The sequence below is a fragment of the Trematomus bernacchii genome, unplaced genomic scaffold (assembly GCF_902827165.1).
Source record: "Trematomus bernacchii unplaced genomic scaffold, fTreBer1.1, whole genome shotgun sequence".
In the NCBI taxonomy this organism is placed as follows: domain Eukaryota; kingdom Metazoa; phylum Chordata; class Actinopteri; order Perciformes; family Nototheniidae; genus Trematomus; species Trematomus bernacchii.
In genome coordinates, this window is record NW_022987582.1 from 4,754,974 (window position 1) to 4,777,090 (window position 22,117).

The window sequence follows — 22,117 nt, forward strand, 5'->3', positions numbered from 1 at the left end:
TACTGACCTGAGGGTATGCTTTTGATCTCGCCTCATTCCTCTGATGAGGCAGTCTGTGGTCAAACAAGGATGGAGGGGAAGGAAGTGTGGAAGCCAGGATGTCCTGGTACAGACCCTTGTCTCTTACGTCTTCATACAGATGGCTGTGAGGGTCCACAGGGAGGCGGGTGACATCTTGAAAAGTACATATGATTGCATACATCAAACATCAATAATAACTAGTAGTAAACATTAAGATAAATCAGAATATACTCCAGGTGGCACCAGCTGATTGTCACAAGGACTGATTCAGCTCCTGATTGGATCGGACTGCATCATATTTTGGAAAGGAGCGAGGTGTTTACTGTTGCCTTGTTTACTCTGAGGTATATTTATGTCTCACCGTGCCTGCGTGTTTCCTCAGGGTGAGGGTTCAGAGGCGGCATGTAGTCACCGCTGGGGTAATAATAATGGGAACTTCCCTGAAATGAACAAAAGAGATAGCATCAGTCCAGCTTTGGCCTGAGGTAACTTCAGGTAAATGACAAATCCACGTGTTGCACTAGTGCCAGGGGTTGCAGTGAATTCTTGGAAGGTCCGTCCCCGCATATTACTTTCTCACTCGCTTCTAAGAAAAGTTCCACCATGCAGATTGTTATTTTTGACTACATTGTTTTATCCCCGACATTTTTGATTAACCGATGTACTTGTCACAGTGTCTGAAATATAGCTTTAATTTGTCATAGGAATCAAATGTAATCAAATCAAAAATGTTCTTTGATTTAATTTGCCTTTCTTTTTACTAGTTTTCTGCATTTCTTCCACCTCTCCAATACTAGGGAGATGATAACACTCGTTTAAATACACAGTTGTAATTGAAACTATGAAAGGCAGAAGATGAACCAGTTGTTTTGAACAGGTTCATTGGAGTGTATGCAGAAATCAGACACAGATATTTCAAAACCTGGAGGAATAAAACCCAGACCAGCTAAACTCAAGGGGAAGATACCTCTGCAGGAGGTTTGGGAAATGTGTTGTTTGGTCATTTGGCTGAACCTGCCCTTACAGGTACCATTTGAAATGAGGGGAAAGATAAAGCCTGCCTCCGAGTGGATTTGAGGTCTTATTATACCCCGTCCTGACAGCACACAGAGCGATCTGTTTTCTTCTTCCTCAGTCAACAGTTTTCTTCAAGGTTCAAATCCTTGTTGAATGATAATTTCTCAGAGATCGATGTGCATTTTGAATGCTAATTGTGAGGTATTGATCTGTGTTCCATCTCTATGCACAGCTAAAGGTTTCATTAGTTTCTTTATCCATTTTTCTCGTTATGGCTGAATTCTCCACTTCCTCCTCTGCCAGATCCCATCACCCCCTGCCTAACCCTCATCTGTTTACTCAGCCTTCTCTGCTGTGTGTAACTACCCCTTTCCCTCCCTCTCATCCCGCTCTTACCGCTGCATAGCTCTCGTAGACGTGGCTGTCTGTCTCAGATCCGGAGTCGATGAGCAGGGTGCGCTGGGCTGCCGTGTTGATCTTCTCTCTGCTCTCATACTTATTGGAGGTGCTTACAGTTGAATGACTACCCCTGTATGGAGAAATTTGATTCGGTCATTTACTTTAACTTTCTTGAATTATATCCAAACATTTGTAGTACTTAATGATACCAGTGATGCGGTTACTAAGGATGGGAATTTGAAAGCAAATGTATATTCGAATATTCGACCCCCAAAAAAAACGGTTAACCGATTAACCGAAATGTACATATCCTATTTTATTAAATTTTGAAAAATAAATAAATACATGTTCAAATAAGTATAGAAACCAAGTCGAATTTGTCAAATGTATTGAACTGGTGATCACAGTTTGAACAGTTGACAGCTATAGGCCTACAGCTTTCATGCTTAAAACATAACTTGGTTTTCTGATGGATTTGGACATAAACGCGAGTGAAGTATAACCGGACGCGAGAGAGAGAGATCAGCACCTGCAGCTCTGCCCGCTGTGAGGGACCGGTGAGCGGAGCAAAACACATTTAGCTATGGCACTGTCATATACATTGAATTATTCCATTTGATAATATGTAATCAACTTAGGCACCCCTCCCAAAAAAAAATTAATAAAAAAGAAAAAAAAGAGAACAATTTTTATAACTCATATTCTCATATTCTCATATTCGAATACCTGATTAATTTCGAATATTCGATTAATCGTTCCCATCCCTAGCGGTTACCCTTGGCTTTTCTGTTTATGTCTACGATGCTGTCGACTGGCAGCTTTAGACTATGCTCAGGAATTGTCAATGTAATACCCAGCTTTTCTCTTGTTCGCCATACAAAGGTTTCGGGTACCTACTTACTGTATATTGTATGTCTTTGCTTTATTGTAACTAAAAGAACATTTCAAAATAAAGTATTTAAAAAAATAATAATACCAGGGATGCAAAAATATTGAGCACACACAGCTCAATATTCTAAATGCACATGTTCTTAATAACAATGTATATTGACAGAGGCTTGTTGTTTTGCCAGCCTGGCTGTTTTAGTAGCTGGGTCAGCCAATGGAAAAGGCCTGAGACTTGGAAGTGGATTGGATGTGTGTCTCTTTAATACCACTTCTGATTGCCTTAACTTACCCCTCCTCTTTATTCTTCTTTCCATCAAGCCCACTGCCTCCTCTACCCCCTGCAGGGGGAATGGAAACAGGAGGGAAAAGGCTTAGTGTTAGGAAATCAGAACTCGAAGAGAAGAGCATCATCTCATAAGCACTCAAATTGATCAGAGCAATAAAAGGGCCAGAGAGTGAGAGTGAATGAAAGACAAGTGAGGTGAGAACATCTATGTGGAAAAAGCAAAGGGCAGAGGAAGGTGAGGAAAGAAAAAGACAACACAGAGAGGGGAGATCCTGATAGTTAGACTGAAGAACAAATAGAAAGAGACAGAAGGAAAGATAGAGGGAGGACATAATGCTAGCAAATGAGATAAAAGATATGGACGAAATGCAGAAGTGACAGCTTTGAAGGATGAATGTGGCATGAGGTAGAGGCTGAGAGAATAAGCGGAAGAAGAGGAGACAGGTTAGACGGGTGGAAAAAGGGACATGGAGAGATGAATAGAGAGTGAGAGGCTGAGCTGACAATTGCATCATGGTTCTGGAGTAATTGCTTTAGAGTTCTGTTGAGGATTCGGGACATTATAATGCCAGAAAGGGATAGAGGAAATACTTTCACATCCATAGATCAAAAGATCATTATGGTTACCTGTCTGGCCTCGCCTCCTTTTCCACCTCAAACCAAAGAAGCAACCCACTGAATTAAACACCAGCAGGACTCCAAACACCACGGTGAACACTACTGTCAAGTAGGTGGGCAGGCCACTTGCACCTAGTCGACAAAACATTACAAAGATTAGCTCAATGTATAATAATAAAAGTTAAAGAAGAAGTATGATAATTACGGTACAGACGCTCTCTTATTTATCTTAATTTAAAAGGGGAAAAGTATGGGTGGGTACCATGACAACTGCTTCTCTGCGTAAAGCAAACATTAACAGCCTTGGAGGTGCATACATTAACATGATTTAGCCAAATGAAGCTAGCTGCTGTGCAAACAGCAATTTCCAACTGCCCTTAAGAGCTTTTTTCAGGGAGAAAAAAGACTTACTCTGTGAGACTGAGTCATCGTCTGTTAGGACTCCTTCTGGCCTCTCTGTAGAGGAAGAAATACAAAACAGAAACTTATTAGCCAAACTTCTAAGCATTATACGTTTATATTGAATTTATATTAGATCATCAGACGGTTGTATGGTGGAGTCCTTTCAGTGTCAAGCTGGGGTTACTCCAAACTGACCCTTGGTGGTGATGGTCAGTACTGCATTATTGTCAGCATAGGCACTCTCTCCCATTGCATTGAGGGCATTGACAGAGAAGTTGTAGCTGGTGACAGGCTGCAGGCCGGTGACCGTGAAGGTTGGAGCTCCGGGAGGAAAGACATCAACATACAGAAAACTGTCTGACTGATCCCAACGGTATCTGTCAACCAAAAGCTTCTGTCAAGTATGGGTATTTTATTTTGAAATGGGGGTCATTCTTAAACCAACATCCCTTTTTTGACATCTCACCTTACACGAAACCTTTGCCGCAGACCACCGTTGAAGCTGGGGATCCACTCAAGAGTGACCGAGTCGTGGGAGACGTCGACTTGGCCAAACGATGAAGGAGGATCTGGGTGATCTGAGGGAAGAATAAAAGAAGAGATGTTTAAAAAGAAAAAAGAGTATGCAGTCTGGATGTTGTGTGAATACTGAAGAGCAGAACACCTTCACTTGACGGGTGGCTATTTGAAAAGGCTTTAGGTCCTAAGAAATGGTGAGGTGTGCCATGAGACAGTCAAGTGATTATATCTGCAGACTCTGAACACCTGAGGCCCTGCTGGCCTGTACGAGCGTGCATCCCCGCTTACTGCTTCAGAGCGATTAAAAATAGATAAATGGATATCACTGAGAGAAATTGCAGAGCTGATGTTCTTCTCGATAGAAATAAAAAAGGAAGAAAAACGATTTGAGATATTGTCACTTATCCTGTTGAATTGATTTTAAAAACCATCATTATTCTTATCATTAGATACAGTATGTGTACCAGAAGAAGCATTTATAACAGTTTACCTCTGAGCAAAATGTTAAGTGACACTTTAAGAAAATGGAATGAAGGAAACAGGTACAAAGAACACTGACGATAAATAACTAAAAACAATATAAATCAAGGAGGAGAGAGAAATAATATGCTTGGAACATGGTCTTTTCTTATTGGCTGTTTATTCCAAAGGCTTTGAAAGAACATATTTTTCACGGTGCACCACTTTATCGGCTTTTTACTTAAAGTGGACCTATCATGCTATATTTGAATAATATAGTGTAGGACCATACCTATATAAGGCATATTTATACTTTTTCAAAATACCAAACAGATCATGCATTTTAGCCATGCCTCATTTTGCTCAATTTGACAATTTCTAGCTCTTTGCAAGGGCTGATTCTGTGAGAACAGCACCACCTACAGGCCCGGCATATGTAGCGTCTCCAGCGCTTTCGAACGGCAATGGCCGTGGCTGTCTCCTCCTGATTGGTGGAGTTGGCCCAATAGCCGTAGCGCCACCGTCCTGACGTCAGGACAGTGTTCAAATCTGGATCAGTTTTTATCAGATCCGTTGCAGCCCCTTTTTTAGAGATTTGGGTATGGAGGAAAATAGAGAGGGTTGTGTTTTCTGACACTTGGTGAGTTCCCTGGAACACCGGGGACACATATTCATGTTTAAAAGACGTACAAAAGTGCATTTTGCATGATAGGTCCCCTTTAAGGTTTTGCTTTGCTGTATGAATGATCAGAAAACATGGACAGAGCTATAGCCCATCCCTTATAGAGCAAAGTGGCTGATTTGTCCAATTTATCCAACCAGAGTCATGCACCGACTGACGAAGCCTCTTGATTATTATCAGTATTGTTAACACAGATCAAAAGAGGCAAACCAGGCCTTCAGTCCGACATGAGGCACTGCTTCAGTCAGGGTAGTGAAGGGAAAGCAGATTATTTTGCATTTGGAGCATGGAAAGAAAGGAGGGTGGTTTTAGGGGCAGAAGTAGAGATAGTCAAGGAGAGAAGGAGGATACATAGTATAGCAGCAACATACAGTAAGAAGGGGATGCTCAACTCCTCTCTGGCTCCAGGCTGCAGCCCAGTTTGTGGAATAAATAATTCCCACTATCAGCTCTACTCATAAGATTCCAGGGCGAAGAGGTCAGCCTTATTTGGATCTCGTCTCATTCAAATCCAAAAAGCGCCAGGCTAAGAAAAAAAACCACCTCTCTTTTCCTCTCGAGCTGTAAAATGATAAGGAAGCATATAAAATGTATTATCACTGCGTCAGATTAATTATAAATATGCGCAGCACTAACAAAATGACTGGGGAAAAACAGGCCAATATTGGATTGTATTTTATGGTTTTCAAAGTAAACATTAAATGTGTCCAATGGTGGCTTTGGGCCTTCGTTGAGAGCAGGACTGAGTTGATAGTGGCGGTGGTGCAAAGATACTCTGGTGGCTTGAAGGCAGAAAAGTCTAAGCACGCCGGGAGAGCAAAGCATATCGCTGCAGCATTATCAGAGGGGGAAGTGAAGTACTGCTATGGGCTGAATGATAAGGGAGATAGAGCAACAGAATAAGTTCCTTAAAGGGCTGAAACTCAGAAGCAAAAGCACTCTCCAGTTTACAGAATGATGCATGTTCAATGGCCCTCCCACACTATTGTAATGATGCTGGAAAAGGCTGATAAACCTTGGACAAAGCAGCACAGACGCGATTATTTTTGAGATGCTGCCAAATTAGAACCAAAGGAATAGTTTGTGCCCCACTGCCAAGTACGTGATATGCATAATCCCTACATGTTGTGGGCTCTTAACACTGACTTTGATCATTTGCCATTCATTTAAAGATGCATAAGGTAATTTTAACCACCAGGGAGCAAAAGGATTTAACTAAACTGATAGCACCGAAGGTCTGACATAAAATACTGAAGGTTACTTACACATCTACACTAACAAGATACACTCGCTTTGTAGCTCTGGTAGTTTTATCTTGGTCTTTTGATCACTAGATGGTTGTGTTCTTAATCTACCTTGAATTGGACTCCCTGTGTGTTAAGTTAAGAGTATAAAGACTGTACAGCATATGTGCAGGCCAGCTCAAAAACAATGAGCCGAAATTGGCAACAAGCAGCTACAGTTTTGTGGAACTGCGCTGTTGGGTGTTATTCTCAGTGGTTTGTGTTACCTACTGACCCTCCACAACACAATCATTACATACAAAATAATAATTTTCACTTTTAGCAAATTGTTGCTGTTAGGGAAAAAGTAATAGGATCATGTTTTACACCATGACATCTCCTCCATCTGAAGCCAAATGAACCTTTCAAAGACCCATTGAATTCTTATATAAAAAATGCATTGCTCCAACGCTGAGACCGGGTTCTTATTCGTACCTCATGAAAAGTTGACGGTTTGAAGGTACATGTTTTTTTTACATAGGCCAACATTAGTCACCCAGAGACACACACACACCCATACACACACAACCCCCAAATGTACTCAGATGCAGTACTTGTGCTGACGAGCTGGATGTGGAGCGTGTCTTCCCCGAGCGAGTTGCGAGCCGTGCAGCTGAAGACAGCGTAGTCCAGGTTCGTGCTCACATTTACAACTCTAACCGTGCTGGTGTGAAAGGAGCCCTCCCTCACGGTCCGCTCCTCATACCTGCAGCATGCACGTACGCACACAGACACACACACAGAAAGAGAGATAAATCCCGAGCAGGCAGACAGCAGGGATTGTGATGTCCTGCAGATCGCACTAAGTCACCCAATTTCACACATCAAAGAAAGCATTAAACAGGTATTTGCATAGTGAAAAGCAAAGTATAAAATGCCCTAAATCTGGATTTAGTGGTGAAATAGCAAGGAATAGCTAAAGAATATATTATATTTGGGTAAAACTTATTCTAATTGTGAGGATTCATCAGTATGAAACCAAATGCTTACAGTAGCACTGAAGCTAACAGTGTGAGGAAGAATGAGAACATAATAATGCATGCTCTCTGACCTCGGGTTGGCAAAGTCCATGCGAACACCTTTTTTTTCCCAAGAGAAGTCGACGCGAGGAATCCCTTCGGCCTGACACACTACCTCAGCCGTTGTGGTGCCATCGCCTCTACTTGCTACCTTCGTCCATTGGGCTCCTTTCTGAAGATTAGGTTTGACTACACAAAACAAGATGGACATGGAGGAAGGAGTACAGGTGTATTTGTCCCTATATGAGTATTCATGTATGTTTTATTACCCTGTTACACTGAGAATAAATACTAAAAACGTACATTGTACTACCAGCTGCACTTCTACAGTGGCAGGGGGTGCTATGTCGTTATTGGCTGAGCACTGGTAAAGACCAGCATGAGCACGAGTCACATCATGGATGGTCAGAAGGCCAGATTCGTCTTGCTGGTTCTCCTCTCCCATCTCCACCTCCCCTTCTCCCTGCGGAAGACAAAGTGAGGGCGAATAAGCGGCAGACAGCAGCTATCCCTCAAAACACACTCCCCCTGCTCCTGGGTGAGGGCTCGAGTAGGGGGGAGGGCAGTGCGAGTATTAAGTCAGGTAGACAGTGAGGGAGAGTTGAGCAGGAAACTATCAGGGCTTGAGGTCGGGATGGAAAGGGCGTCGGGGGAACGAGCTCTGAGGACAGAGAAAGATAATGCTAAGGGTTGGAGAGCCACAGGGAAAGAGAAACGGGAGGGGCTGGGCAGGTTGAAAGCGGGACACACGCTATTGCCAGGGGGTGGGTTAAACCGGAGAAGGCATCAGTAGATACAGAGACCACGCCACATTGACGAATGTGCCCTTTAGTCACGCAGCGGTAATGAAAGCTATTTTTCTGGATTTGGACCGTGTGTGGAGCAGGAAGAGGTGGGGCGGAGGGATAGTTAGAGCCAGTGAAATATGGTGCATCTGTGCATTTAGAAAGGCCAGTGATAAACGGTAAGAATGGATAAAATAATAGAAAGCAAGCCAGATAAAGGAAATATGATACAGGGGATGATTCTGTGTGTGTATTCCGAGCTCTTACCAGCCATTTCCAAGTGAACATGCCAGATATAATGGGGTTGGCATCTGCCACACATATTAGGTCTGCTGTTTCCCCCAGGTTCACTAACACAGGGTCTTTCTCTGCCTTGACACTGGGAGCATCTGAGAGTCAGAAGAAAAGGAGGAGCAAAGGTTAACATGTCAACTTGGGAAAAATCATTTGTCAACCCATTAAGCAAGCATGTCGCATTGAATTACCCTGGCACTCGTTTGCCTTTGAAATTGTTCATAACCCTGTCTTAATTCGGCTTTGCGTTTGAGATGGAACGCTTTTAACCCTTCTATATGTTGGAGGATTACAGATGCTTATGCAACCAAACAGAGAATTGTGCCGTTGACCCAGAAGGCCCTCCACTGACAGCTGATTCCCACATGACAGACTGACCGGCTCCCCTCTTTTCATTAAGTCTTCTTTCCTTCCCGACTGCTTGGCTCCTCTAGTCATCATTTGCCCATACCGCATAAGCTTGTTATACTTCCCATGAGTGCCATGTACTTGCAACAATAAGGCCATTAGTTCCTCCATGTCTAAACCTATGTTCGCACTTGAAGAACAGTGGTGAGAAACACCAGAGAGACACAGACCTCTGGGTTGGTGGGATCCACCCGTGTTGGCCTGCTAACCAAGACCGACATTGTTAAGTGGGCTACACCGCCACCCATAAAAGCTACTACAATCATCCATACATAATGAATATCTACAACTGTCAAGCCCAGTCAGTTCAGGCCGGCAGAATCCATTAGGTGTGTACCATGGGCTTTGGTGAAACAGGCAGACCTACATTTTCAACACTTCCATTATTAAATCATCAGTATCGGGGCAGAGGGTTGGAGCTAGAGGCGAGGCCCCGGGCAGCAGTGGAGATGCACGGCCTTGCATTGAGGCCTAATAAATGTGTCATGCTTGCTGGGTAGGGGCTGAAAGCCAATGGTGATGTCTGTGCGTGTCTGTGTGTGTCTGTGTGTGTCTGTGTGTGTGTCTGTGTGCGTGGATGCTTTGGCGGTTCTGATACTCAGCAGCTTTAGAGTTCAAAACATGTGAGAAGTCTACAGATTCAAATCCAACGTACAAAATGGACAGTTATTTGTTATTTCTGCTCACTCTCTGTACTTTAAGTACGAAGCCTATTCAGCTTGACTTGTGACCACTATGGACCCAAGGTTTACCTGCAAATCTGGCATGCTAGTAAAAGAGTGATCAATTATGAATGGATAGCAGGAAGGTGAAGAAATAATGATTTTTATACTCCCATCCTTTTCTCTCATTTCCATCCCTTTTGCCCATTTTCCTGTGTTCAGTGCTCTAGGGAACTTTAATTAAGCTTCAGGAATTACTGTAAATAATTTAACTTGCTTTCAAAGGTAAATGAAAAATGATCCGAACACCTGGGGAAAAAATGCAGTCATGTTGCCACTGCCACCAAAGTCCTTTTATAATTCAGGACTCCCACAGCTTCTTAAAGGTGGGGTACTGTAGGTAATTTTGGAGAAACCGGCTCGAGTGCGCTAGAATTTGAAAATACACAGCCGGAAAAAATCTGCCACTTCCTTACAGAGCCCCTCCTCCAACACACACGAACGCGCACATGACCAATGAGGGCACGAGATAAGTTTGTGCACAGATGGAAGGCTGACAGGCAGGTAGGCCATCCAGTTATTTTAGCAGGGCCGGCTAAAATGATTGGTCGTGCTTTTTACAGTATTACAGCTTCCACAGATGACATTTTTTAATGGATTTTTTGTCAAAGCACTTAAGATATTCATTGCTATCGGGATGTTAAGAGCATTCCATGGAATATAACAAAAAGTGTATCTCGAGCCGGTTTCTCAAACTTACCTACCCCACCTTTAAGCATCAAATTCAAAGACTTTTAAAGCCCAATTTTCCTCAGATTTAAGGACTCAACAAGGCTCTAAGAAGGTGCTGTTTGAAACAATGACGCAACTGCAGTAGATACACACTCACATATCAGAACATATATTATTTACTCGTTAAAGAAAGAAAAAAAATCAAAAGAGCTTCAATTTCTATTCTTGCAAAAAAAAAAATATAAATTGAAGCACTTTTATGACCTCTTTCCACCTGTATCAATTCACTTTCAAGAATTTCAAAGACATGTGGGATCCATGTTGATATGTGAATTGGTGTTTTGGTTACATGCTCATCCACTCTGTGTGTGTGCAGTTCTTACACAGAACATCCAGCATGATGGAGGCTTGGTTGACGCCCTCCTCGTTTGTACACTTGACCGTGTAAACTCCAGCATGTTTCCTTGTCACGTTCTTGATCTCCAGGGAGTTGTCGTCTGACCGGTGGAAGCGCAGACTCCCCTCTTTACAAAAACATTGAAACGCACACACGCAGAGACATGCAAAACAACGGTAAATTAAGTATTCATTACACTCTCATCAAGCGCGTGTCCTCTGGCCACTGGTCTCTAAGTGACATCTAATCCTGCATTATTGATTGGCCTGGCAGGATTCCCACATCAAGCCGACAATGGGCTGTGTGAGAGACAACTCCTCAACCGCAGCAGTCTTAAATGCAATAGGTGGGTTTCCACATTCAGGATAGATTTTATGATGGGGGCTGCGTATGATGGAGCTAACAGAGTTACCAGAGAAAGAGAGTGGGTGCAGCAGGGCCCTGATGACACCGGCCTGGAGGAGAAGCCAGGTTTAGAATCGTTGTGTTGTATTCAGGGAGACAGCAAACCTCATTTAGACTGCATACATTAGAGCCATAATGAGAATCACATTTGGCAGGGTCCCATGCTGGCTAACCTGCCATGTTTTATTCAGACCCTGAATGGCAGAGCTGAGTGCTTACTTGCTGGCTCAGCTCAACTAGGACCTGGTTTATAGAGCCATCACACAGCCTCGGATCACCTCTGACCAGCGTCTCCCTGCGGTGCAGCCAAATGCAGGAGACCTCCTCCGGGTTAGCTGAGAGCAGCAATGGGATGACTGCCATGTCATCCTCCAACACCTGAATCTGCGCCGGCTGCTTAGGGCTGAATTCTGGTGGGTCTGACACAGAAACAGCACAGAAATTCAGCTACGCAAGTTGGATTTACACCAAAAATACATGAGCAAAGGCGTGAATACAAACTCGAGCACAGAGAATGACACGAACCAGCTAAGGAGAACACAAAGACACACAAAACATGTTGAGCGTGGAAGCAGGAAGAGACACTAATGAGAGTCAAACCAGTAAAAAAAAAGTCGACATCCCACCAATAAATCCAGATCTAACCAACTTCACATACTTAGATGGCGGGGGAGAAAGGCAACGCGGGAGAGAGAGGGACAGGCATTAAAATGACGAGTGACAGTACTGTTGTCCAACTGCAGCTCCGCACAAACACACAGTGACATTCCTTCATGCTCATACACAGTAGCAAGCTTTGAAGCAGAGGCTGGCTGCTGCCTGTGAAATGGCATCAAAGACAAACATGGCCATGCAGCAAAGCAAATGCACAATTAGGACACACTGCCGCAGAGCTCAACAGACCCACAAATCCCAACAAAGGTTTTCCCAGCAAACAAAAAACACACGCACATACTATATGCTGACATTTCTGTGCAAAAGTACATCAGTAAAGCAGCTTACATCTGCACCATCATAAATCACCATTATGCATTGTTTAAGAAAACACATCTCATGGTCACTCGCCAAGAAAGAAGGGAACAAACAAACCAAGAAAGAAAGAAATTAAAGATGTTCCCTCTACTTACAATGCACATTTAGTTTAAAGAATGTGTTAGCCCCCTCAGCTAGCTCCGGAGTGTAGGCCTGGCAGATGACACGCTTGTTGTGATGCAGTGAACTCAGATTTAGGGATAGGGAACTCTGCACTGACACACCACCAAAATGAGCCCTCCTGGGGGGCTGCTCCACTCCCTGTAACCTACTGTAGGACACAAATTGCAACCAGCCAATCAAATCAACAGGAGGGTTCAGGTTCATCAAACAATCACAATTTTAGCACCATTTTACAGTCATTCAGCACTAATATGTATGCCGCTATCACAGTGTCAGTGGGACTCGTGCAGGAAGCGATATAATTCAGATTTTCTCTTATTTTTGTTCATATCCACATGTTTTTCTTATTTTATTTATAATTATTTATTATTTTATTTATATATTTTCCCATTGATTTCTGGGAATCAACAATGTTAAACATTTTTTGCTTTTTCTCTAAGGTAAAAGTTTTACCAAGTTTAGAACAAATATTTGTTTATCCATCGCAAGAAAAACTAATCTGAATTTCAGGAACGTAAAATGCATGAATATCATTCTATGAAATTTAGATTGTTGTATGTTTTAAAATGATTATAATCATAGGATTCTTTTATTTTTGGGCTCAAGAAATACAATTTGTCCGTTGATCCTAATAAAGCCTTTGAAACCCTTAATGGATTAAAGTGTGTGTTCACCTTCTGAATGACTTACACACTGCTATTCAATGATTGTTGACTTTTCTGTAACACAAGTTCTGACATTCTGGAAAATAAAATGTTTCCTTTGTTTAGCTTTATTTGCTCTGCTAAACAAAGCTCCTAGTACTAGGATGGGTAAAAAGCAGAGAACAAATGTCACTGTGTGTGTGTGTGTGTGTGTGTGTGTGTGTGTGTGTGTGTGTGTGTGTGTGTGTGTGTGTGTGTGTGTGTGTGTGTGTGTGTGTGTGTGTGTGTGTGGCTTGCAAAGAGGGTTTCATCCTCCAATTCTATTTAACAGTACCACAATTTCAATACTGCTGACGTTTTGGTGGCATCCATTCAATTCTTAAGCATATGTCAGAGTGTTTGCACATGGCACAACACCTGCCATGGTTCAGAATGTTTGGTGTATCAGGAGACGATAATGATTCTCTTAAATGAATACAAATTCCAGGGAAATTCAAAATGATGTCGCTGCATGAGGCCCACTGTCTGCTATGGGCCTTTCCACCAATGGCCTTGCCAAACCTGACTGTGTCCAAACTCCAGCGGATGCTGGGCTGGGGGTTGCTGCTTCCAGACTGGCACTCCAGAGTTAGCATCTGTCCCTGACGTTGCACCTCCTGTTTGGTTGAGATCTTCATACTTACTGCCAGGACTGGAGCACCATAGAGTAAACAAAAAAGACACAATCTTAACTCACTGACAATTTCAAGATGAGAAGAGTACAAAATGCTGGAAATCTGTGTGAAATGGTTTAAAATAAATCCATTCATCTGATATTGTGCTTTTCTCTCAGCTGAGTGAGACTGAAATAAAGCTCAGCATGTGTTATTGCAACCGAGTCTCACGGCATTTCGTGTTATAGTCACGACATTTAATCTATTGATTCGTGTTCACCAACACGATTTTCCCCTTTTTTTTTTTCGTGTCACACAGAACGATTTTAAAAGCAATGTATTTCTATTGGTAGTATGTTTCGTGCCTGCAACACGTCTTTTTGTCCGGTCGGGTCTTGGAAGACCGGTAGCTGTGTGGTTCATAAAAACATGTTCTTACTCAATATCAAGCCACGATTATTGTTTTTATTTTAAATCGTATAATGTCTGACTTTTTTTGTCGTCTTGTGAGGAAAAGAAATGGGCCTCAGAGCCTCAGAATACTGATATCTGTATTTTTTTAAATCTTTTTTTCCTTCTAATTTGTTATTCTTTTCTAAATAACACACTGTTATTTACTCAACAATAACACACAATTATCCTTGTTTTTATTTATTTGTTTGATTCCATAATCTCAGGCTTTTTTGGCGTCCGTCAGGAACTGAATTTCAAAATAAAAATAACCGGAAACAGACGTAGGCCTATAAGGGACATTTCGAGCATCATTGCGATACACAGCCACTGAACTGATTACCCAAGATCCTCAGCTATGGTTTAAGCTCGGTAATTGGATGTTTTAGCCGCAATGCACGTTGGGATATGGTGTTAATGCGATATGAAATCCGAAAAACATTTCGGAGTTTAGGATGGCCGAAGACACTACACTACCCATAATCCCCAGCTATCGTTTGGGACTACAGTCCCCGTGATTAATCTTCAAACTCTGGGATTGGATGTTGGAGTGGCAGTGCGCCAAGGTTACGCCGAGCGTCAAACAGCTCTTTGAAATCGAACGAAACCACGGCAGACTATCCAAAACTGGACTGGAACCCCCCCAGAGCTACACATGCTGGCTATTGTGTTTCGCAACATGTTCTATGGCACGTCTCTACTGGGAATTGTAGTTTTAAAAGTCGTTTTCGTTTTTCCCAAAATTAGAAGTTGACAGTATTAAACTGTGTACATCCCTGGAGGTTTAGGCGATAGGAAACACATTGGTGTGTACACATTTAAAACATATAATTAATAAATGGGTGAACATCGCTTGTGTACATAATGCGCAGCATTAATATATATCCACATGACAGCTCATTGTTACTTTGTAATTCTACTCCACTACAATTCAGAGGTTAACCTGGTATTTCTACTCCACAACATTTATTTTAGTTACTTTGCAGATTCTGATTAATGATCTGAAATATAAACAACCCTTAAATTAGGCTTTAGTTACACCTGAGTAAAATTCAGGGAAGGTGATTGTCAAATGCCAACAATCAGGAGAGATATTTGATAGTTGCTGCTTGAGAAGACCAAACATTTATCTGCAGATCCCTATAAAGTATATTCATTACTCGTTATTCTCTACTAATAGTTAATTAAAGACTGTATATAATGGCTATTTTGCACATCCCTTTCAAGATTTCAAAATGTTCTAAGGTTTATTGACATATCATATACACAACTAATTCAATAACGTGCTTTAACCACTAGGCGGTGCACACAGCCATAATAACTTTGTATTATTAGTGTAGGACACTTGTGTATGTATAATATCTGAAGATGTGTAGTTTTATTCATGTTTTCACATAATTGTACAGGATAGCCTCTTGCTATATTATTTCACATGTTTTACTTCTAATATCTGATTTGTAAAAAATCACAGACAGAAAGGTATACCCGTCATTTAATGGTAAGCTATTGAAATTCTGAATCCATAGATGTGTCTCCCATCACCCAAATCCCCTGACTATTCTTTAAACTCAGTATTTACATTCTTTAATTCAAAGAAAATCAGTAATATCTTTAAAAACTACAAGTCCTTTTATATCAGCTGTGCACCGTTATGGTGTAAATATAACCTATCTACCAATTGGATCAAATATAAAAGTCAGCCGAATTAGTGTTGATACTGCAAGGAGACGTATTGTGTGAAGAGAAATTGAAGATGTTGTTTAATTGCTGATATATTTATGATCCACGTCACGTATTCAGTTTCCGTGGCAGTTCTTCCAGTTTGTCCAGAAGTCTTCTAATCAGGGCTCTATAAATAGAGAACTACGGCAGATGTGTCATATTTAATGCAACCGAACTGTGTATTACAATGCCGTTATGTGATGACTTTCAAAGAGAAAAGCAAGAACACTCGGAATAAAGTATTATTTTCTTTTTTTAAATGTTTTTCGGATTTCATATCGCATAAACACCATATCCCAACGTGCATTGCGGCTAAACAATCCAATCACCGAGCTTCTAGCTGAGGTTCTTGGGTAATCAGTTCAGTGGGTGTGTGGCATGGATGTATAATAAGAACAGTGTGTGGTCTGTATCGCAATGATGCTCGAAATGTCCCTTATAGGCCTACGTCTGTTTCCGGTGACTTTATTTTGAAATTCAGTTCCTGAGGAACGGCTAAAAAGCCAGAGATGATAGAATTAAACGAATAAATAAAAACAAGGATAATTGTGTGTTATTGTTGAGTAAATAACAGTGTGTTATTTAGAAAAGAATAACAAATTAGAAGGAAAAAAAGATAAAAAGAATACAGATTTCAGTATTTTGAGGCTCTGAGCCCCATTTCTTTTCATCACGGATGGCAAAAAAAGTCCGACATTATACGATTTAAAATAAAAACAATAATCGTGGCTTGATATTGAGTAAGAACATGTTTTTATGAACCACACAGCTACCGGTCTTCCAAGACCCGACCGGACAAAAAGACGTGTTGCAGGCACGAAACATACTACCAATAGAAATGCATTGCTTTTAAAATCGTTCTGTGTGACACGAAAAAAAGGGGAAAATCGTGTTGGTGAACACGAATCAATAGATTAAATGTCGTGACTATAACACCAAATGCCGTGAGACTGGGTTGGTTATTGTGTCAGAGCTCCAGTCTAACTCACAGTGAACCTTGAACTTAGTCTGGGCAGAAATGGTCTTCTTTGCTTTATTTATGGCATCACAGCGGAAGGTGGCCATGTTGTCACTTGGCGTCAGAACCAGGATCAGTTCTCGAGCCACACCCCGCTCAAAGGACGTCTGCCTCAGTGCATCGTGGACTGCCCTTCCATTCTACAACAGGAAGGGAGGAAATTACACAGGGAAGAGTGTGTATTTCAGACATACGCTCCAATACACACATACAGTACACACTCACCTTGAACCAAGTCAGAGTCGCAGTGGGATTGCCTCCAGTGGAGAAGCAGACGAGACGGACCGTGGTGCCTGAACGTGGAGGGACATCTGAAAGGGGGGTATCGAGCCATACATTTTGAGGGGGATCTGATATAAAAAGAAACAAAAATATGTCCTTTAGTAGAATTTTTGAGTAAATTTACATACGTGTTTATTTTTAACAGTCCAGTAGCTTCACTTAGAGACCATCACTCAAGGTCAGTTATATAGAATATTTTCGATTTGAAAAGGGGAACAGAAAACACTTCCATTAACACACATTTTAAAAAACAGTCCTAAAAAAACAATTGCACATTCTGTGTTGAGAATTAAATGAGTGAGAGCAATTTCTTTCCTTTTTTTGCATTTCTTGACATTCAGAGCTGTAATTGAAATCTAGCCCTCCTGAACTATGATGGATGAGCATTTGATAACATGTTAAAAGTAGTACAAAATAAAATGTCATTCTCCTCGCATAGGTATGTTATGCTAGTTAATTCTACAACAATAGAATAGAAAGGCTTACTGACAGTAGACATTGAGTATGTCGAACTGGGTCTTGGAGAAGTGTGTCCCCTTGTTGAAAGCCTCACAGGTGAGTTTCAGTCCGTCGTCCTCCCGGGAGACCCTGTGGGTCATGTTGGACACGGTTGTCATCCCACCATTGTCTCCCTGCAGACATAATGCACACATGACAGTTAAGTCAGGGGACAGACAGCCTTGGTTTCAGGGAGAGAGAGGGAGAAAGAAATCAGTGAGAATAACAACCCACAATGGTTTGTCTTTGCGAATACAGATGGCAAATTAGCGGCTGTAATGACTGATGTTGTGCATGGTCTTTGATAAATAGCATATTCATCTGTCTCTTCTGCTTTGCACGCTGTTTTAAATTGAGCAAAGCATCATTTCGCACCTGCCTGATAGTGGTCATGCCTGTGCAGCACATTTGGTTATTAAAGCCATTATTGTGTTGATTACTGTAAAAGCCCCAGTCAGAAAGACTAACAAAGACACTGGACAGGAGCGTCAGTCTTCATTAACCTCACACTGTTTCAAATGCATTAAAGCTCACACACAGCACACTGAGTGCCTTGTGTAAGATCAAATGAAAATGTTGCTGCCAGATGAATAAAGAGCTTGTTTAATAACACTCATCTTCCGTGTCAGCTTTTATTCACTTTGATCTGATTAACATACACAAAAGAGGAGAAGAGCAGCAGAATACTCTTTTTAGAATCACCTGCTGATTCATTTGCAGTATACTGTAGTTCTATTCAGACACACTGCTCATGGTCATAGCGTTTCCTTTCATCTAAAAGGTTCACAGGAGGTCACATTTTAGAGGATTCTTTTTTAATTCAATGGGAGGCCTTTTAAACGTTTTTTCTATTACCCTCAAGGCAAATTTAAGGGGGCAAGGCGTTTGCCCTTTATCTTTTAAGGCTTGTGTTCACCAAAAAGACACAATAACATACCCTACTGCAGTATTCGCTTTAAAACAACAAGCATGATCATTCATTTAAAACCCATTGTCACTGTACACTATCTCTTGCCAACATAATTGTTTCTACTTGCTTAGACAGATTACAACCTTGTGTGCTGTGTAGTCCCACCTCTTCCATAGCTTCTCCGGATGTGTTGAGCTCCTTGTAGCCCAGCCACCAGCGGATCTGGACAGGTGGATTACTGGAGGTGGCGTAGCAGCCCATATTTATGTCCTGCCCCTCGATGGCCGTGAACGACCCCAAAAGTGTCACCTCTGCAGGCTCAACTGTTGTACACGCACACACAGACAGGCAGACATACGAAAACAAGTTGGTACAAATATCGCCCATGAATAGTACATTCAACAGCTACCTTTTCTGATCACAGTGGCAGCGCACCTATTTTGGGATATGAAACATAGAGCTGCATCAAGGGTGAGAAGGAAAATCACTTTGAGTGGCAACTTGTTTTCTCAGGAGGTTTTCACTGTGGTTTTTAAAGTCTGCTTCGTTTTAACCACAGGGGGAGACGGGGGTACAATAGCTGCAGGCAAAGCGATGCAGCTGCATAAAGCCTTCCGGGGAATACAAAGACTGGGGACTGAGCAGGCAGACATGGCAGACATGGGGAAGGAGGGGTCATGTATGTAAATCTTAATACTTATTTGTGTCTTTCCCACATGAGACATAGACCGGGACGCCTGTGTGAATGCCACACACAAAGAATGTTGGAATTAAGCAGGAGCCGTGAGGTAAAAGAGGCATATTCATATTACACCAGTGAGACGTGCCCTCCAGCCTCTGCCAGTGCCTGCAGCGCAGTCAGGCAGTCAGCAGCTCATTTTCAACATCCATGAATGGATGACTGTGAGGCATGGCACCGGGGTCTGTTGGGGGCTTTGTTAGGAAAGGAGGAGCAGTGGAATAACTTCAGCCACCCTTACATAGAATAAGCAGGAGATTTCTGCATGGACCGTTTCTAATTCAAAGCATATTTACATAAAATAGGTGCATCAATCACATTTAAAGCCCGGACTTACATAGTCTGGCTGTGTAGTGGTAATCAGGCTATTGTTAGACTCAATGCACTAAGGCTGCTGAATATTAATTCTGTATTTGTTTTATTGTTGCTGAAACAAACATTTTAAATTCACAGAGAAATGTATAATCTATTAAACATGGGCGTTACTATCGCACAAAGTGTAGGCTGTACTGCCTCAGGATTGTGCATTGAAGCAAATCAGCTAAATTATTGTAGCCGCTATGAAAGAGCGTGCTGTGATACTAATCTGAAGGCAGTGGGAAAAATTGGCCGCAGCCATAATAACCATTAGTTTCATTAATGATCTTAGCATTAGAATTTATGCTGGGACAGCAATATAATAGTTTTTTGAGGTAAGACTCTTATTATATTGCTCAGCCTTTTGTCCATATCCTGAATAATCCATTGCTGCTCGTCTTGCCAGGGCTTTGAGTGTGAGTGTGTGTGTGTGTGTGTGTGTGTGTGTGTGTGTGTGTGTGTGTGTGTGTGTGTGTGTGTGTGTGTGTGTGTGTGTGTGTGTGTGTGTGTGTGTGTGTGTGTGTGTGTGTGTGTGTCTGTATGTTCCAGCACTGTGCACTGTAATAAGCATTACTTTCACTCACAGAGCACAGTGATTTTGCGGCTAACAGAAAGAGGTGACGAAGACACCATATTGACGCTTTCACAGCACAACACTGCCTGGTTGTCTGTTGGACGGATTTTCATGAAGAGGATACTGCTGGACTTCTGCGCCACAACGTCCTCTTCCCACGTTGTTGAGAGAACTTCTTCATTCTGTAACACAGACACAAAAAAAAAAAAAAAGACAACATCAAGAATATGTTTCGGAAATTAGCACAGTCCCATATGGCGTACTAAATAAAGTACAGAAGCTTCTAACAAAAGGATGCTTACACTGCAAGTTGAATAAAAAAGCTAATTTTGCCAGTGTGACAGTGTGTTCCAGAGCCTGCTTAACAGATGGTGCTGAAGATTTACCTTGGTCCATTGGAGAGTGGCTAGGGGGTTTCCACCATGAGACACACACTCCAACACGAGCGTTCTTCCCTCTTTGACTTCCTCTCTCTCTAGACCCAAAATAACTGGAGGCTGAGGTGGGTCTGCCAGGAAATGAGAGACAAAAACAATTTGGACTTTACAAAGGGGACTTACATAAATGGCGGTAGAAAGCAGAAGAAAAAGAGGGTGAGAGATGAGAAAGAAAGTAGTAGCTTGGCCAAACGGGGATGGAATGACCATCAAGAGAATAACATAAAAAAGAAACTGCACTGCGATGAGAACACTCTTGGCAATTAAGTAGGGAGCATCCGTATTTGTTGAGACAGGGCCAATAAATTGGGCACAATCAACATGACTGTGGGATAAGAGGTCCAGATCTGATGAAAGCATTAAGTATTAAGGGAGCAGTGAGCTGGATCCAGTCCATAAAGTCACATAACAGATGTTCAAACAGTAATAAGGCAACGTGAAATATGAATAAATTAGAGCCCCCTTGAATAAAATATAGGCAGTAAATAGGAGAGGACGGGCCTTTGTTATTGCTGCAATCAGTTTCAGAGAGCAGGCTGCGGACCCTGGGCCAGTGTGACAAATTGCCACCTTGCTAACAATCTGGCTGGCTGAAAATGGCCACCGCGCTGGCTTTGATGGGCTGGCATGCTGAGTAAGACTGCAGCGGTGGTCCCGAGTTCTGCAACATTAGCACTTAGCACCGTGCCTATGTTGTTTAATACAGAGCAGGAGACGGAGAGGCGGGAGGACTGCTCACGGTTATTGGTGGTTGTTTAACCAGCAGCAGCTGTTTCTAATGTGGAAGAGTATAGATAGAGACAACATTAAGTTTTCTAGTCAGCCTGTGGATAATACGGCAGCTGAGCTAGTGAGCGCTCACTGCTAAAGGTGTCAGCAGCCCCGCTCTACTTTAATCAACAACATGATTTAGGCAAGGAGAAGCAGGTGGGAAAACTCTCGGGCCTAAACAATCAATTACTTCAACTGATCAACAGAGTAGAAAATACTAAACCAACTGTAGTAAACATTAGCTGCCATGTCACACTGTTTGTGTGTTCAGCAACAATGGCTTTCATTGTTGCCTCTACAAATAAGAGGAACAAGAAATGCCAAATGCAATGAGAGCCAGAGACAGCATATGTGTCAACTCACCTTCGGGTGCTGCAGTAACAATTGTTTTTATATAATGTTACGCGGTTTGTGATAATAGCATGAAAGAAAAAAGCAACAGAAACTGCCTCCCCTCCTGCCTCAGTGGATTCTACATTTAATTTAAGCTGATGAGCACAAAAGTTTGCTAGGTTAGTTTTGTAGGATTCATTATCATTAACTGTGGTGGCCTCAGCATCCCATATTAGTTCATATTACTTTAAAAATAGCAGGTCCTGAGGTCTCACTGATATAATCCCTCTCAGTTGGT

At 42.0% G+C, this 22,117-nt stretch overlaps 1 protein-coding gene across 4 annotated transcripts in view; it reads right to left on the reverse strand.

Annotated features, from left to right (window-relative positions):
• The window catches only part of nphs1 (NPHS1 adhesion molecule, nephrin), a 37,898-nt gene that overhangs the window by 2,284 nt on the left and 13,497 nt on the right, over nucleotides 1-22,117 (reverse strand). For 3 of the 4 annotated variants that reach the window (XM_034128105.1, XM_034128106.1, XM_034128108.1), the window contains 22 exons: nucleotides 20,665-20,786; nucleotides 20,289-20,460; nucleotides 18,774-18,931; nucleotides 17,691-17,832; nucleotides 17,144-17,268; nucleotides 16,890-17,058; nucleotides 13,637-13,766; nucleotides 12,404-12,579; nucleotides 11,555-11,695; nucleotides 10,858-10,998; nucleotides 8,646-8,767; nucleotides 7,897-8,056; nucleotides 7,626-7,782; nucleotides 7,129-7,280; nucleotides 4,098-4,209; nucleotides 3,827-4,008; nucleotides 3,641-3,685; nucleotides 3,239-3,361; nucleotides 2,615-2,663; nucleotides 1,435-1,567; nucleotides 383-461; nucleotides 8-174 (listed from right to left, as the gene is read on the reverse strand). In XM_034128105.1, the coding sequence (XP_033983996.1) occupies nucleotides 8-174; nucleotides 383-461; nucleotides 1,435-1,567; nucleotides 2,615-2,663; nucleotides 3,239-3,361; nucleotides 3,641-3,685; nucleotides 3,827-4,008; nucleotides 4,098-4,209; nucleotides 7,129-7,280; nucleotides 7,626-7,782; nucleotides 7,897-8,056; nucleotides 8,646-8,767; nucleotides 10,858-10,998; nucleotides 11,555-11,695; nucleotides 12,404-12,579; nucleotides 13,637-13,766; nucleotides 16,890-17,058; nucleotides 17,144-17,268; nucleotides 17,691-17,832; nucleotides 18,774-18,931; nucleotides 20,289-20,460; nucleotides 20,665-20,786 (2,957 nt within the window). The remainder of the gene's footprint in view (nucleotides 1-7; nucleotides 175-382; nucleotides 462-1,434; nucleotides 1,568-2,614; nucleotides 2,664-3,238; nucleotides 3,362-3,640; nucleotides 3,686-3,826; nucleotides 4,009-4,097; nucleotides 4,210-7,128; nucleotides 7,281-7,625; nucleotides 7,783-7,896; nucleotides 8,057-8,645; nucleotides 8,768-10,857; nucleotides 10,999-11,554; nucleotides 11,696-12,403; nucleotides 12,580-13,636; nucleotides 13,767-16,889; nucleotides 17,059-17,143; nucleotides 17,269-17,690; nucleotides 17,833-18,773; nucleotides 18,932-20,288; nucleotides 20,461-20,664; nucleotides 20,787-22,117) is intronic. The other variant, XM_034128107.1, reaches the window with a different exon arrangement.